Source organism: Anolis carolinensis, chromosome 1 (genome assembly GCF_035594765.1).
Source record: "Anolis carolinensis isolate JA03-04 chromosome 1, rAnoCar3.1.pri, whole genome shotgun sequence".
NCBI lineage: Eukaryota > Metazoa > Chordata > Lepidosauria > Squamata > Dactyloidae > Anolis > Anolis carolinensis.
In genome coordinates this window covers 56,446,073-56,458,917 of record NC_085841.1, presented here as the reverse complement: position 1 = coordinate 56,458,917, position 12,845 = coordinate 56,446,073, and the positions used below count along the sequence as shown (strand labels likewise).

At 42.7% G+C, this 12,845-nt stretch overlaps 1 protein-coding gene and 1 long non-coding RNA gene across 5 annotated transcripts in view; one reads left to right on the top strand and one right to left on the bottom strand.

The window, feature by feature from the left end:
- LOC134297390 (uncharacterized) overlaps positions 1-12,845 on the bottom strand; it is a 73,614-nt gene that overhangs the window by 46,103 nt on the left and 14,666 nt on the right. The gene's annotated exons all lie outside the window — the stretch shown is intronic.
- On the top strand, positions 1,713-11,047 carry zbtb18 (zinc finger and BTB domain containing 18). Of its 4 annotated transcripts, none has more exons than XM_008117451.3 (2): positions 1,713-2,117; positions 7,522-11,047. In XM_008117451.3, the coding sequence occupies exon 2, from the start codon at positions 7,536-7,538 to the stop codon at positions 9,102-9,104; it is 1,569 nt and encodes a 522-aa protein (XP_008115658.1). In that variant the 5' UTR covers positions 1,713-2,117; positions 7,522-7,535; the 3' UTR covers positions 9,105-11,047. The 4 variants fall into 4 exon arrangements, with proteins under 4 accessions (XP_008115658.1, XP_008115655.1, XP_008115654.1 ...); XM_008117448.3 differs by lacking the exon at positions 1,713-2,117 and adding an exon at positions 2,606-4,135; XM_008117447.3 differs by lacking the exon at positions 1,713-2,117 and adding an exon at positions 4,144-5,768.

The following is a 12,845-nucleotide window of genomic DNA, read 5'->3' as shown; positions in this document are numbered from 1 at the left end:
AGTCCCAAACCAAGGGTGCACCCACACCAGGTATAGGCAAACTTTAGCCCTTCAGGTGGAGGGCCAACATTTGCCTGATCCACACTGTAGAATTAACGCAGTTCTGACACCAGCATCACTGGCCCTGATTGTTTTATGTCTGGAAACCTACACACATTGAAAAGATACCTACATAAAAACTCCAACTTACACCTAAGTCAAAAAAAGAAGCACAGTTAAAGCCTTGGCAGACCGTGCAAAAAGAATATGTGAATTCCACCTCCTCCAAGGGGAACTACAGGTCTCTACAGGTCAATGTAGAGCAGACATCAAAGGAGTTGCAAGACCAAGAACAAGCCACGAGAGTAAAGACAAAGATCGACCCAGAGGAAACGGGTTCTTACCATATATCAAGGGAACCACATAGGGAAGCTGATGAAGAAACATAACCTGCAAACTATCTACAGACCCTCTAAGAAAATCCAACAACTGCTATGTTCAGCAAAGGACAAGAGGGATCCTCTCACCTCTGCAGGAGTCTACCGTATACCATGCAGCTGTGGACAAGTCTACATAGGGACCACCAAAGGCAGCATTGCCCAAACATGAATCAAGGAACATGAAAGGCACTGCAGACTAATCCAATCAGAGAAGTCAGCCATAGCAGGGCACTTGAGGAACCAACCTGGACACAGCATATTATTTGAGGACACAGAAATGCTGGACCACTCTAACAACTACCATGTCAGACTACACAGAGAAGCCCTTGAAATCCACATGCATGTGGACAATTTCAACAGAAAGGAGGAAACCATGAAAATGAACAAAATCTGGCGACCAGTATTAAAAAAACTCTAAAATCAAGACAGTAAATAAAGAACAGCACTCTGAAAGCAGACATGATTCAATCAGGGCCACAAAAGGATTCCCTCAGGCAGTAAACATCCAGACCTTGAAACTGAAAGGCTAATCAATGCTAATCAAGGTGGCCAATTGCAACATGCACCTGGCCTAAGGCAGACAAGAGTTTTTTCTCCAACCCTGGGCATTCCACAGATATGACCCTCACTTGCCTAGTTTCCAACAGACCTCATAACCTCTGAGGATGCCTGCCATAGATATGGGCGAAACGTCAGGAGAAAATGCTTCTGGAACATGGCCCTACAGCCCGGAAAACTCACAGCAATTCATGTCTGGAATTCCTGTTTTCTGAGTGGTGTTCTTTCTTTACTGCCCTGTCCTACAGATCGCTCTGAAGAACTTTCTTTTTGAACTGGGCAAGGCCACCTCCCCGCAAGAAAGGAGGTGTCTCGCCAATAAAGGCAGGCGTGGGTCCCTTCCTCCCTCCCTCCCATGAAGAAAAGGTAAGCCGCAAAAGAGCCCTCCTCTCTTCAGCACCCCATGAACCCAATGAAGTTGGGGCACCTCTATTCCCCCGGCATGCACCGCGCCCCGGGAAGAAAGAAAGAGAAAGAGGAGGCGAAAGGAGGGAGGCGCGGGCTGGCTGAGCCGGGACTCCCAGGCCCCGCCCCCTCCTCCGGCCCCGCCCCCTCGCTGGCCCCGCCCTCCAGAGCCCTGATTAGCCGTAGCCTGGAGTTTTCCTAGGCTTCCTCCCTTTCCCATTGGGCGGTCTCGCCTTGTCGCTCAGCAGCCCTCTCCCCTTCCGATTGGACGGGAACGCTCGGGGGGCCGTCCTGGCTGTCAGTCAGTCAGGAGGGAAGCGGGCCGGGGGAAGGAAGAGAAAGGGGGAAACAGGGAGAGGGAGGGGAGAGGAGGGAGGAAACATCTGGCTGCCGCAGCCTGGGCCCCGTCTGTGCCGCCGCCGCCGCCGCGCGTGCCTCCTCCCCCCTCCCTCCCTCTCGCGCTGCGTGCGCCTGGCTCCCCGCCCCCCTCGCCCTCGCGCTCGCCCGTTGCTGCTTCTGCTGCTCTGTGGGGGGGCCGCCTTTGAGAGCGCGCGGGAGGCCCCCCCTCAACGGTTTCCCCCCTCCCCTCCCGGAGGTCCCGCGCGCACTTACTCCCTCACGCGCCCGGCCAAGGAAAGAGGGAGGGAGGGAGGGGAGGCGGAAGGGGGCCGCGGCGGCCGGAGGAGGAAGAGGAGGAGGAGGAAGCGGCAGCTGGGACGTGGGGCCCTCCAGAGTGTGAGTCCTGGGACTGTGGCTTCTGGAGCAGCAGGTTGCTCGCCGGGGGTGGTCTTGAAGGGGAGGGTGGCCTTGTTCAGGGGGCGCTTTTTTGAGGGGAAAGGGACCCTCTGCGATGGGGAAGGCCGAGGCTGAAAGTGAGCTGGGAGCCCTGAGGGGAGCGGGGCTGGCCTTGGGCGAGGAGGGAGAGAAGGGAACCTGAGGGGAAGGGTCTCCTTGTGAGGGGGGAGGAGGCCCCCGTGAGGCGTCCACGGAAGGCAGTTCCGAGGGTCCCTGCCTCAAAGTTAGTCGGGATAAATGGGGGGAGGGGGCCAACAGGTTGGAAGGAGTGAGGAGGGAGGGGGTCTTGGGGGGGGGTTTCTCTCCCCCTAAGATTGGCATTGCCTCGGGTCTCTGGCTTCAAGGGAGTTGCGGGACAGGAGAGGGAGGGTCTTCTTGTGAGGGAGAGAGGGTTTCTTATGGGGCGGGCATGAGGCAGGGGAAGAGAGGCAGGAGCTCTCAGGTGAGCTGGGATTGTAATAATAATAATAATTAATAATAATAAACTTTATGTCCCGCCACCATCTCCCCGAAAGGACTCGGGGCGGCTTACAAAGGCACTCCAGGGTGCCCATATAACATGCAACATGAAGTGAGTTGTGGTACATGCAGAAAGAGGGGAGAAAAGGGGTCCTTGGCTTCAAGGGCTCTAGGAGCAACAGGTTGGAAGGGGCTTGGGGGACAAGAAAGGTCTCCTTGGAGTCCTCTTGCTCCTAGGACTGGCATTAAGTTGGGGTCCCTAGACTTCAAGGGAGAGGGGAAGAAAGGCAGCTCCCAGGTGTCCCGGAGAGGCTCCCTGGGCTAAAGTGAGCTTTGATCAATGAGGGGAAAGAGGTGACCAGGAAGGGGCAGGAGGGGGCTTCATGAAGCGCTTCCTCTCTCCCTAAATTGGCATTGCGTCGGGGTCGCTGGCTTCAAGGGAGCTGGGGGATGAGAGGGTTGAGGGAGAGAGGGTATCTTATGGGATGGGCATAAGGCAGGGGCTCCCAGGTGTGCTGGGATAAAATGAGTTGGGGTACATGCAGAGAGAGGAAAGGAAAGTGGGCTCCCAGTTGGGTCTTTGGCTTCAAGGAAGCTAGGAGCAATGAGGGAAGGGGGCAACAGTTTGGGAGAGGCTTGGGGGGGGCAAGAAGGGGTCTTCTTGGAGTTAAGGGGCTCCCCTTCCTCTTGCTCTTAGGACTGGCATTGGGTTGGGGTCCCTTAACTTCAAGGGAGAGAGGAAGAAAGGGGGCTCCCAGATGCCCAGAAGAGGTTCCCTGGCTTAAAGTGAACTTTGATCAATGAGGGGAGAGACCAGGTAGAGGGAGAAAGTTTATCTTATGGAGGGTGAAGCTGAGGGATAGAAAGCATAAAGGATTCTGGGATCATTGAAGGGAGAGGGGACGAAAGAGGGCTCCAAGGTGTTCAGAGGGTCCCAGGCTTAAAGTGAGTTGGGATGAGGGGCTAACAAGTGGGAGAGCGGAGAGATGAGTCTTCCTTTGAGGGGGGAGAGGGCTCCTTAAGGGGTATACTGGTGTGGGGAGGAGGGCTTGAGGAAGAAGTGGGGCTCCAAAGTGAGTTGGGATCAGTGAGGGGAGAGGGGCAAGCAGGTGGAGTGGAAGGGCTCTGCTTCCTCTGCTCTCTAGGACTGGCATTGGATTGGGGTCAGGAAGAGAGGTCAGGTGTCAAATGGGTGGGAGGAGAGGAGCCTCTGAAGGGTTAATGGGGAGCAGGTGTGTGTCCCTTAGCAGCAGGGAAGGAAATGGGGAAGAATTGGGCACAGGTTGTGATTTCAGGACAGAAGACAGCAGCCCCCTTCTTTTCTTTCACCAGGGAGAGTGTGGCAGGCTTCTGAATTTGCAGCCTCTCTTGCAAGGAGAGGGGGGCTTGCCTGGCGTGGGCTGGGATCAGGAGCAGATGTGGGGAGCGGAGAGGGAGTCCTTTGTGTGTGGCAGGAGCAGAGGGAGTCTGTGAGTGTCTCTGGTCTTGTGGCTCTGAAGGTGAGGAGGGGAAATGATGTGGGGCGTAATGCAGCTGTGGAGGGGGTTGAAGAGAGTGAAGAGAGGGCTCTGCTCCTCCCAGGACTCCCCTGTTGATCTTTTTCCTAGCTGCTTTCCTTTTGTTGTTGCTTGAGCACCTATGGTCATGGTCTGGACAGTTCCTGTGTTGGGCTGTTGTTTCCTTCTTTCCGGCTGTTCTTCTCCCACTTTTCTCTTCTGTGCTTGATTTGTTCCCTGTGCCCTTTACAGTGTAAAATAAATTATAATTTGGATGAGCCTTCAACTTTGTGTCTCTTTAAGAAGAGCAAAGGGGAAATACATTGTAGGTTAAATTGTTCAACTTACTCCCAGTTTGTGTACCATGTCCACGCTTCAGAAATTTTTTATGTTGCCAAGTATTGTGGTATTGGTCTTGAATTAGCTGATAGCTATTATAGTTAAATGGAAGTGATCAGCACATAAAGTGGAGAACTTATTTAACTTAGCATAAAGTTAGCTTAACTATAATGTTTTTAAACAGCTGCTTAGTTTTACCTTATTTTGCCCTTAGAAAACTTTCCTTCTGGGTAAAAAGTGGGATTACATCTTTGTAATTTACATGACTGACTTCTGTTTATGTATTCATAGTACAGGAAGTAATAAGAAGATGATAGTACTTCTGTTTAATAAGAAACACAAAAAATAGTTTTGAATATTTCCTAAGACAGACTTAAATACATTTTACTCGACTATCTTCAACTATAGGATTGCAGGACAGAGGATGAAATATAACAGAGGAGAAGTGTCTCTCTGTGTGTTATTATTCCTGGCCTTGCATGGAACAACAAGTTTGCAGGTAGTACATCTTCAGTGCAGTTTGAGTTTTTAAGCCCTCTTTTATTTTACAATTGGTCTTTTGAAAGACCATTGTTCATTATTGTTTATAAATTCCTAAGCAGTCAATTGTTCTGAGTTTTTAAAAGACATGACTCAAGTTTTTAGACAAGATATTAATATTTGTATACTTATATCTGTACATACTGGATCTGATAGAGAAAATAAGTCTGAATCTGTAGAAGCGAAGAAATTGTGTACTGAATTCAAACAGGAAATCTCTTTTAAAACGAATCTCTGGTTTCAGTAAAAATTGATTATCTTGACTTGAGGGAGTTCACAGTGTATAAAATGCTCTACAAACTTATGGCAGAAGGGTTGTTATACTATACATGCAGTGAAGCCCCATATGTTTAAGGGTTTTTTACTTTCCTCTGTTAGAAAGTTATGAAAAAAGACTTTGAAGTATTTTGTTTATACTAACAGACAAGAAAAGTTCTCCTAAGAAAAAGCTGGTGGCAGGAGTGTAGAGGAGTAGCATATGGCATTAAAAGGAGCACAGCTGGAGGTAGCATTTCCATCTGAACATGATGTCAGAGCAGCTGACAGCCTGCCATCCCTCAGCCTTTTATTCTAACACACAGACAGGGAGTGAGTGTGTTTGCAGATCTGTGTGTAAGGAAGGTATCTCATTCCTCTCTAACATCATCTCCACTTTGCATCTGTCTCTCTCTTAGTCTGCTTTTTTCCACCGATCTAACAGACCTGGAGCCAGCAAGACTCGGACAAAAGGACTTAATCAGGTTTATGTGTGCTAAAGGTAGGAAGAGTAGTAGGCTAGCTATACAGTGCATTTTTCTCTTGGTGTTTATTTAATGTTAGAATATCCTATTCCTGGTTTAATGAGGTTTAACAGAAATAAGTAAAATACAGTGAAAGGGGGGTAATAGTGAAGGCGTGCATTGTTCAGTTCCTGTCTGCTTGTACCAGAAGTATTTTAAATGATGCAGTTCCCCTATTTTTGTTCTCTTCAGCATTGAGTATTGTAGTTTGGGATTATTGGCGCAATATAGTATTTTCAGCCGTTCTAATGGTACTGCTTCCTAAGGATGAAAGAAGCGAAGAGGTATAAATGGCATGTGTGATAGAGACAGCAGGACATATGAATATTGTGCATGATGATAACTGCTATTAAACTTTGTGCTTGCAGTTCAAATCACTGAACTTTAGACTTCTCTTCTTTTGAGGGGAAACAATAGAAACCATGTATATATTAAACTTATGGATCCTTTCTCTCTTGGGGATAATTTGCTAGTCCCTCTCGTTTTTCCCTTTCTTTTCTTTTTTTTCTTTGTCTTTTTGATTCAGCAGTGTGTGTTAAAGAAGTTTATTTAGTACAACAGGAATTGTTTGAGGGAAGGTTTCTGTGTTCACGACTAATTTAGAACTTGTAGATTTGAGCTGCCTGAATTGGCCAGACAGCTGTAATCGCACTCCTCTATTCTTAATCTCTTTATCTGGGCAGCAGCTGCCATATGGCCACAGTCAGCTGGATCAGATGTTTATAAGCTTCCTTCTTCGTCCCTCTCTGTCCTTTCAGCCTCCTAATTTGATCACAGCTACCTTGTGAGCTGCCCTCCAATCTTTATTTTTAGCCCTCTTAAGGATTAGGATTGATGTTGGTTGTGGGGCACTTAAAGTGATTGTATTGTAAATCTTCTTGCTTTATTCTGACAGTAGTATTTTGTAGAATATACTTGGGATAGGATTGTAACTTCAGGAACGTATATCTTTGTCCAAAGGCACAGCTGTTGTGTGTAACTAGTTTACCCCAACTTTGATTTCAACTAATAGAAAAGAGGAAATATTTAAAGTTTTTATCTAGAAAATTTCAGCAATTTTTAAAAAATCCTTCTAAAGAATACAATTACACAAATAAAAATATTAAAATAGTTCCCACAAGAGAAAGGAAATTGTGCTAAAACTTACTGAAATATTTTTTCATGATTACTGCCAACCAACTGAAATGTTCTCCATATATATATAATCATTAACAGAAGAGCAATCTCTTCTGTATAATTGCACTTGTTTGCATTTTTGTGTATTCTCACAAAGTTTTGTCTTGATGTTTGTTTATTTTATTTTATTTTGCCAGACAAAGAATACTGAAAAGGCAATCATTCGCTGATGAGGCCACTTTATCTCTGACAAAGTATTTTATAAGCCTTCATTGTTTTGATAAATTAAATACAATTTTAATCCCATATTCACAGGATTATCTATGTTATTGCCTTTGTGTGTAGTAAGATGTGTTTTAACATTTAACTTGTCGAATCCTTGATTTTACTACCCCAATCCTTTTCAACTTCTTTACCATTGTTAATATAACTCGGCAAACCACAAAAGATAGCTGAAGAGAAATGTCATGAAAAGTTGACTGTTCAAAATTGTTGCATGCCACTAAGATGGTTCATTAAAATTGGTACATCTTATGGGAATCTTGTCAAGTGTAATCTTATATAAGCTTGTGATTGATTGCTTCTAATGTTTAACTAAATCTTTTTTGCTCCTAGGTTATGAAGACAGCATGGAGTTTCCTGACCATAGTAGACATTTACTACAGTGTTTGAGTGAGCAGAGACATCAGGGATTTCTTTGTGACTGTACCGTTCTGGTAGGAGATGCCCAGTTCCGAGCACATAGAGCTGTACTGGCTTCGTGCAGCATGTATTTCCACCTATTTTACAAGGACCAGCTGGACAAAAGAGACATTGTTCATCTGAACAGCGACATTGTTACAGCCCCAGCTTTCGCTCTCCTGCTTGAATTCATGTATGAAGGGAAACTCCAGTTCAAAGACTTGCCCATTGAAGATGTGCTAGCAGCTGCCAGTTATCTCCACATGTATGATATTGTCAAAGTCTGTAAAAAGAAGCTGAAAGAAAAAGCCACCACAGAAGCAGACAGTACTAAAAAGGAAGAAGACGCTTCGAGTTGTTCAGACAAAGTAGAGAGCCTTTCCGATGGCAGCAGCCACATTGCGGGAGATATACCCAGTGATGAAGATGAAGGGGAGGATGAAAAATTGAGCATTCTGCCTAGCAAAAGGGACTTGGCGGCTGAGCCTGGGAACATGTGGATGAGATTGCCCTCGGACTCAGCAGGCATTCCCCAGAGTGGCGGAGAGGCAGAGACACACGCAACAGCAGCTGGAAAAACAGTAGCCAGCCCCTGCAGCTCAACAGAGTCTTTGTCCCAGAGGTCTGTCACCTCCATGAGGGATTCAGCAGATGTTGACTGTGTCCTGGACTTGTCTGTCAAGTCAAGCCTTTCCGGAGTTGAGAATCTGAACAATTCTTATTTTTCTCCACAGGACATGATTAGAAACAACCTGGTACAGGTGAAGGTGGAGAAAGAAGCTTCCTGTGATGAGAGTGATGTTGGCACTAATGACTATGACATGGAACATAGCACTGTGAAAGAAAGTGTGAGCACTAATAACAGGGTACCGTATGAGCCAGCCCATCTGGCTCCTATGAGGGAAGATTCTGTTTTGAGGGAGCTAGATAGAGAGGACAAAGCAAGTGACGATGAGATGATAACTCCAGAGAATGAGAGGGTTCAGGTGGAAGGGAATATGGACAGCAGTCTGCTTCCTTATGTCTCCAACATACTTAACCCTGCAGGCCAGATTTTCATGTGCCCCCTCTGCAACAAAGTCTTTCCTAGTCCCCACATTCTTCAGATACATTTAAGTACGCACTTTCGAGAGCAGGATGGGATCCGCAGCAAGCCTGCCACTGATGTCAATGTCCCAACCTGCTCCTTGTGTGGTAAGACTTTTTCTTGCATGTACACCTTGAAACGACACGAGAGGACTCATTCAGGGGAAAAACCCTACACTTGCACCCAGTGTGGAAAGAGCTTCCAGTACTCCCACAATCTGAGCCGCCATGCTGTAGTTCACACTCGGGAGAAGCCGCATGCTTGTAAGTGGTGTGAGCGCAGGTTCACACAGTCTGGAGACCTTTACAGACATATTCGGAAGTTTCACTGTGAGTTGGTGAACTCGTTGTCTGTCAAAAGCGAAGCACTGAGCTTACCTACTGTCAGAGACTGGACACTAGAAGATAGCTCACAAGAACTTTGGAAATAGAATTTTTATATATATAATTAATATATATATATATAAATCTATATAGTTGTGGTACAGTCTAAAAGCAGTCTTGTTTCCATGAATTGAAAGTTTGGCCATTAGCTTGTTTTATGCACTTTAAGGCGGCATGAACATTTCACTATTTAGTGCTCTGATAATATGAACTATAGAAATAAGACTAATAAATTTAATTAATTTACCCCTATTTCCCCTAAAAATAAGTACTTCTTTTAAATAAAGCTGCAAATGAACAAATGTGATTTTAGGTTTTATTTAAACCTTACTTGCAACACTGCATTATTTCAAACTTCAATTAAAATGAAAAGAGTACTCCCTTCCAGTGTTTTATCAATTTGGTTACATTTTAAAAACTGCATGCAACTTTTCTAGCTGTGGGAAACCTGAATGCTTTTAGACCCAAGTGATACATTTCTGAAATGCTGGAGTATCTATTTTTAAACAAGTGGTTGAGATACTATTGTAATTTGTGGATTACAACAGTTCCCAATTTTTTTAAAAAAATGACCATCACAGATTTTTGAAAATACACTGGAATTGCTGGGACTCTGTGAAGGTATGCTTGGGATGTAAAAGGATGTTGCGACTTCAACAGTTGCAAACTGCATTTAAAAATGTGAATTACTGTTGTATACTGTAATTGATTAAATGGGCTGGGGGGGGGTGTCAAGGAAATTGACAAGTTGTGTTAATGCTCTCCATTGAGTCTTGAAAAGTAAATATTAACGCTACGGAAATGCATGCGTTTCAGTATATTTTTGTCTTTGTTTGCATTGTATAACTTTAATGAGTGAGTTTTTAAACTTATTTAATTTTTTGTAGGGAAAAAAACACCACTGGAAAAATTGGTGTTATGAAGAACATAAATGCACTGTTTTTTATTTTATATAAGTTAAATTAATTGCCCACTGTCTTTAAGTTGAACAAAAGCTACATGTTGATTTTAGCTATGTAAAGGAAGATAGTAATGTTTACAAACAGGCTTAGAGATTTGCATGTGCAGTGTACATTTATCAAGGAAAAAAAATCTGATTGCACAGAACTCATGCCAGCGCCAACTTTTGATGCATACATTACCCATATGAGCATTTTTAGAATTCCTGATGCACAAATTGACAATAGGTCATTCATTTTTCGCCCCTTGAAAAGATTCTATGGAGTGAAAAAGCCCCAGGCTGAAAGGACTAGAAAACCTTGATTGACGTGGGGTGGGGGAACGACGGGAGAAAAGTTGGGGGAGGGTTTGTGAACTGTGTATCCAAGCAGCAAAGACTGTGGCCTGACGTGTGGTTTTAATGATCAACACACAGGGCAAGAGCGTTTTGCACAGTGTTTGTTTTCCTGTCTTGCACTTACAAATAAGGTCTATGGGAGTAGCATGGAAAATTGTTTTTCTTCTTCTTTCTGCTTTGTTTAGAATTTGATCGCCTTAACTACTGTAAACATAGCCTATTTTTGTGCTTAAGAAACTGAATGGAAAACTCCATTGTGTATTGCTGGACTGTTTTGGAAATACTTTGGTCAAATGTATGTTAATTTGGCTGTAATGGCATTTAAAACAAAAAAAGCTGTGAAAATGGCCTTGGAGCATTATTTTTAGTTACTTGAATAGTTGCTAGGTTTTTAAAATACATTCTTTTTATTAATTTTAGAAAAGACAATCAATGTCTGGAAAAATGGACTACTTTTGAATTATTATTTTTGTGAATGTGAGTGATTGTTTTTGGGGGTGCCCTTTAGTTTCACATTCTTTTTCGGTTCTAAAAATTAGACTGACATCTAGCTTTGACAATCATAGTATGTTTTATTTTCCTGAAAGGGAGGGGGAATAACTTATAACGCTGTTTAGTTTTGTACTATTGGTGTGTTGGTGAATTTTTAAACTGTGTGCTAACTGCAATAAATTATACATACTGAGAAATCAATTAGTAGTCTTCTCCCCTTATTAAACATTGAAATTCCAGAGTGTTTTTGATAATGCCCTACCTTTTGATAATGTATTACCTTTTTGTACAGATTTGTATAGCTTTATTAAATTATCGGCTTGCTGTATGGAGTAGCTGTAAAATAAAAGTGGTTTCTAGTTCTAAGGTGTTCCATACTAAAAAGCACTGGGGCATTTGTGCATTACAATCAATTAAGACAATCTCTACTGGATGATAATAGAGAAAGTATTGTGTTCATCATACATCGCCATTCCAAGTTCGGTGATAGCGCTAAGCATTAAATCCTTGTAACAGATCTATAGTAACAAGAATGCAGGATTGGACAAGACTAGGGGAAAACTGGCAGTTTGAAGGAATGATTGATTAGTAATTTGAATCTACAAACAGAAATATCAGTTAGCTCATAGTTTTCACTCAAATTATGCGCAAATAAAATTTTTAGCCTGAGAGTATAAAAGGTTGTATTCATCAGAGTAATTGGTAAATAAACATTCCGAAATAAATATTTCAAACAGAACTATTTTACTGGTTATCTATTCTAATATTTGACCATTACACTAATGAATGGTGGTACGGTCCTAATTAGTGTCTTAACTCCTTAAAAAACCTATGCTATGTCTCAGATTATAATAATAGAAAAACAAAAGAAAAATCTCTTAACATTTGATTATATGCAGTTTCACAAAGCTTAGCACCTCACAGTCTAGTATTCCAAATATATGACCAGATAGCTTCAACATAAGTTAACAAAGTTGCATTTTATGAATTGTATGATTTCACAAGGGTTTGTATAGTCATAGCCACATCTTTGGGACTTTAAGATATTTTATGGCATGAGTATTTGCAAATTACATATCAGTCAAGGAATGTTGAGTTTTTAACTTATAGTAACAGTTTCAATAAACTTAACAATACTAGTTTTTTCCCCCTCCATTAGATTTGAAAGTGCTGTAGGAACCCATGCGGAATTTTTGAAAGTCTGTAAGAAGTTGTGATTAAAATGACTATGCTGTTCTTCAGTATCTCATTTGAAGTGAGTTTGGGTAAGCTGCTATAATATTAAAATGAAATGCTTAGCTTTATGTATCGATATGTATACAATTGTATATAAATGCTATGTAAATGCCAATTTATTTCCTTTCTCATTAGTCTTTCCATATCAAAATATCAAAATAAAATCCTGGCACATGGTATCTTAGGACCATAAACTTAAAAGCACATTTAGCGTGTGGCAAAACCTCACTGGGATGTGATGATTATTTGAAATGGCTCTTGGTGAATTCACCTTGTTTTGTTCATATTAAAAACATATAAATTGCAACTGAGCATCAAAGCCTTGATTTTATGTGCAGCATATACACATTACTTGTAATGTTTAAAAAGTAGCATTTTAAACTTTAGTACAGGGGTAACTGAGATGCATACACAAGCAACATTTAGGAAAAGATAGCAAGAAATTGCTAAGCAGTCAGGCAGGATGAAACAGGTTTCAGATACTGTAGAATTATTGTGTAATTGAAAAAACAATCTCTGTACTATGCTCTTCCTTTGCTTTTCCTAGTAGCAGCTGCATTTGTTCACCTGTTCGTGATGTACACTCGGATTCATTTTTTTTTGGCTGAATTAAAACATATACTTGGCTGCCAAAGCAGTCTTTGGTACACAGAGTGTTGCATTAAAAGTTATGTACTTTTTATCAGCTTAATACACAGCTAATTTTTCTTCTTTTTGTTGCATCACCTATCTTTTTATTTTTTAAGGCACAAAATCCTGTTTT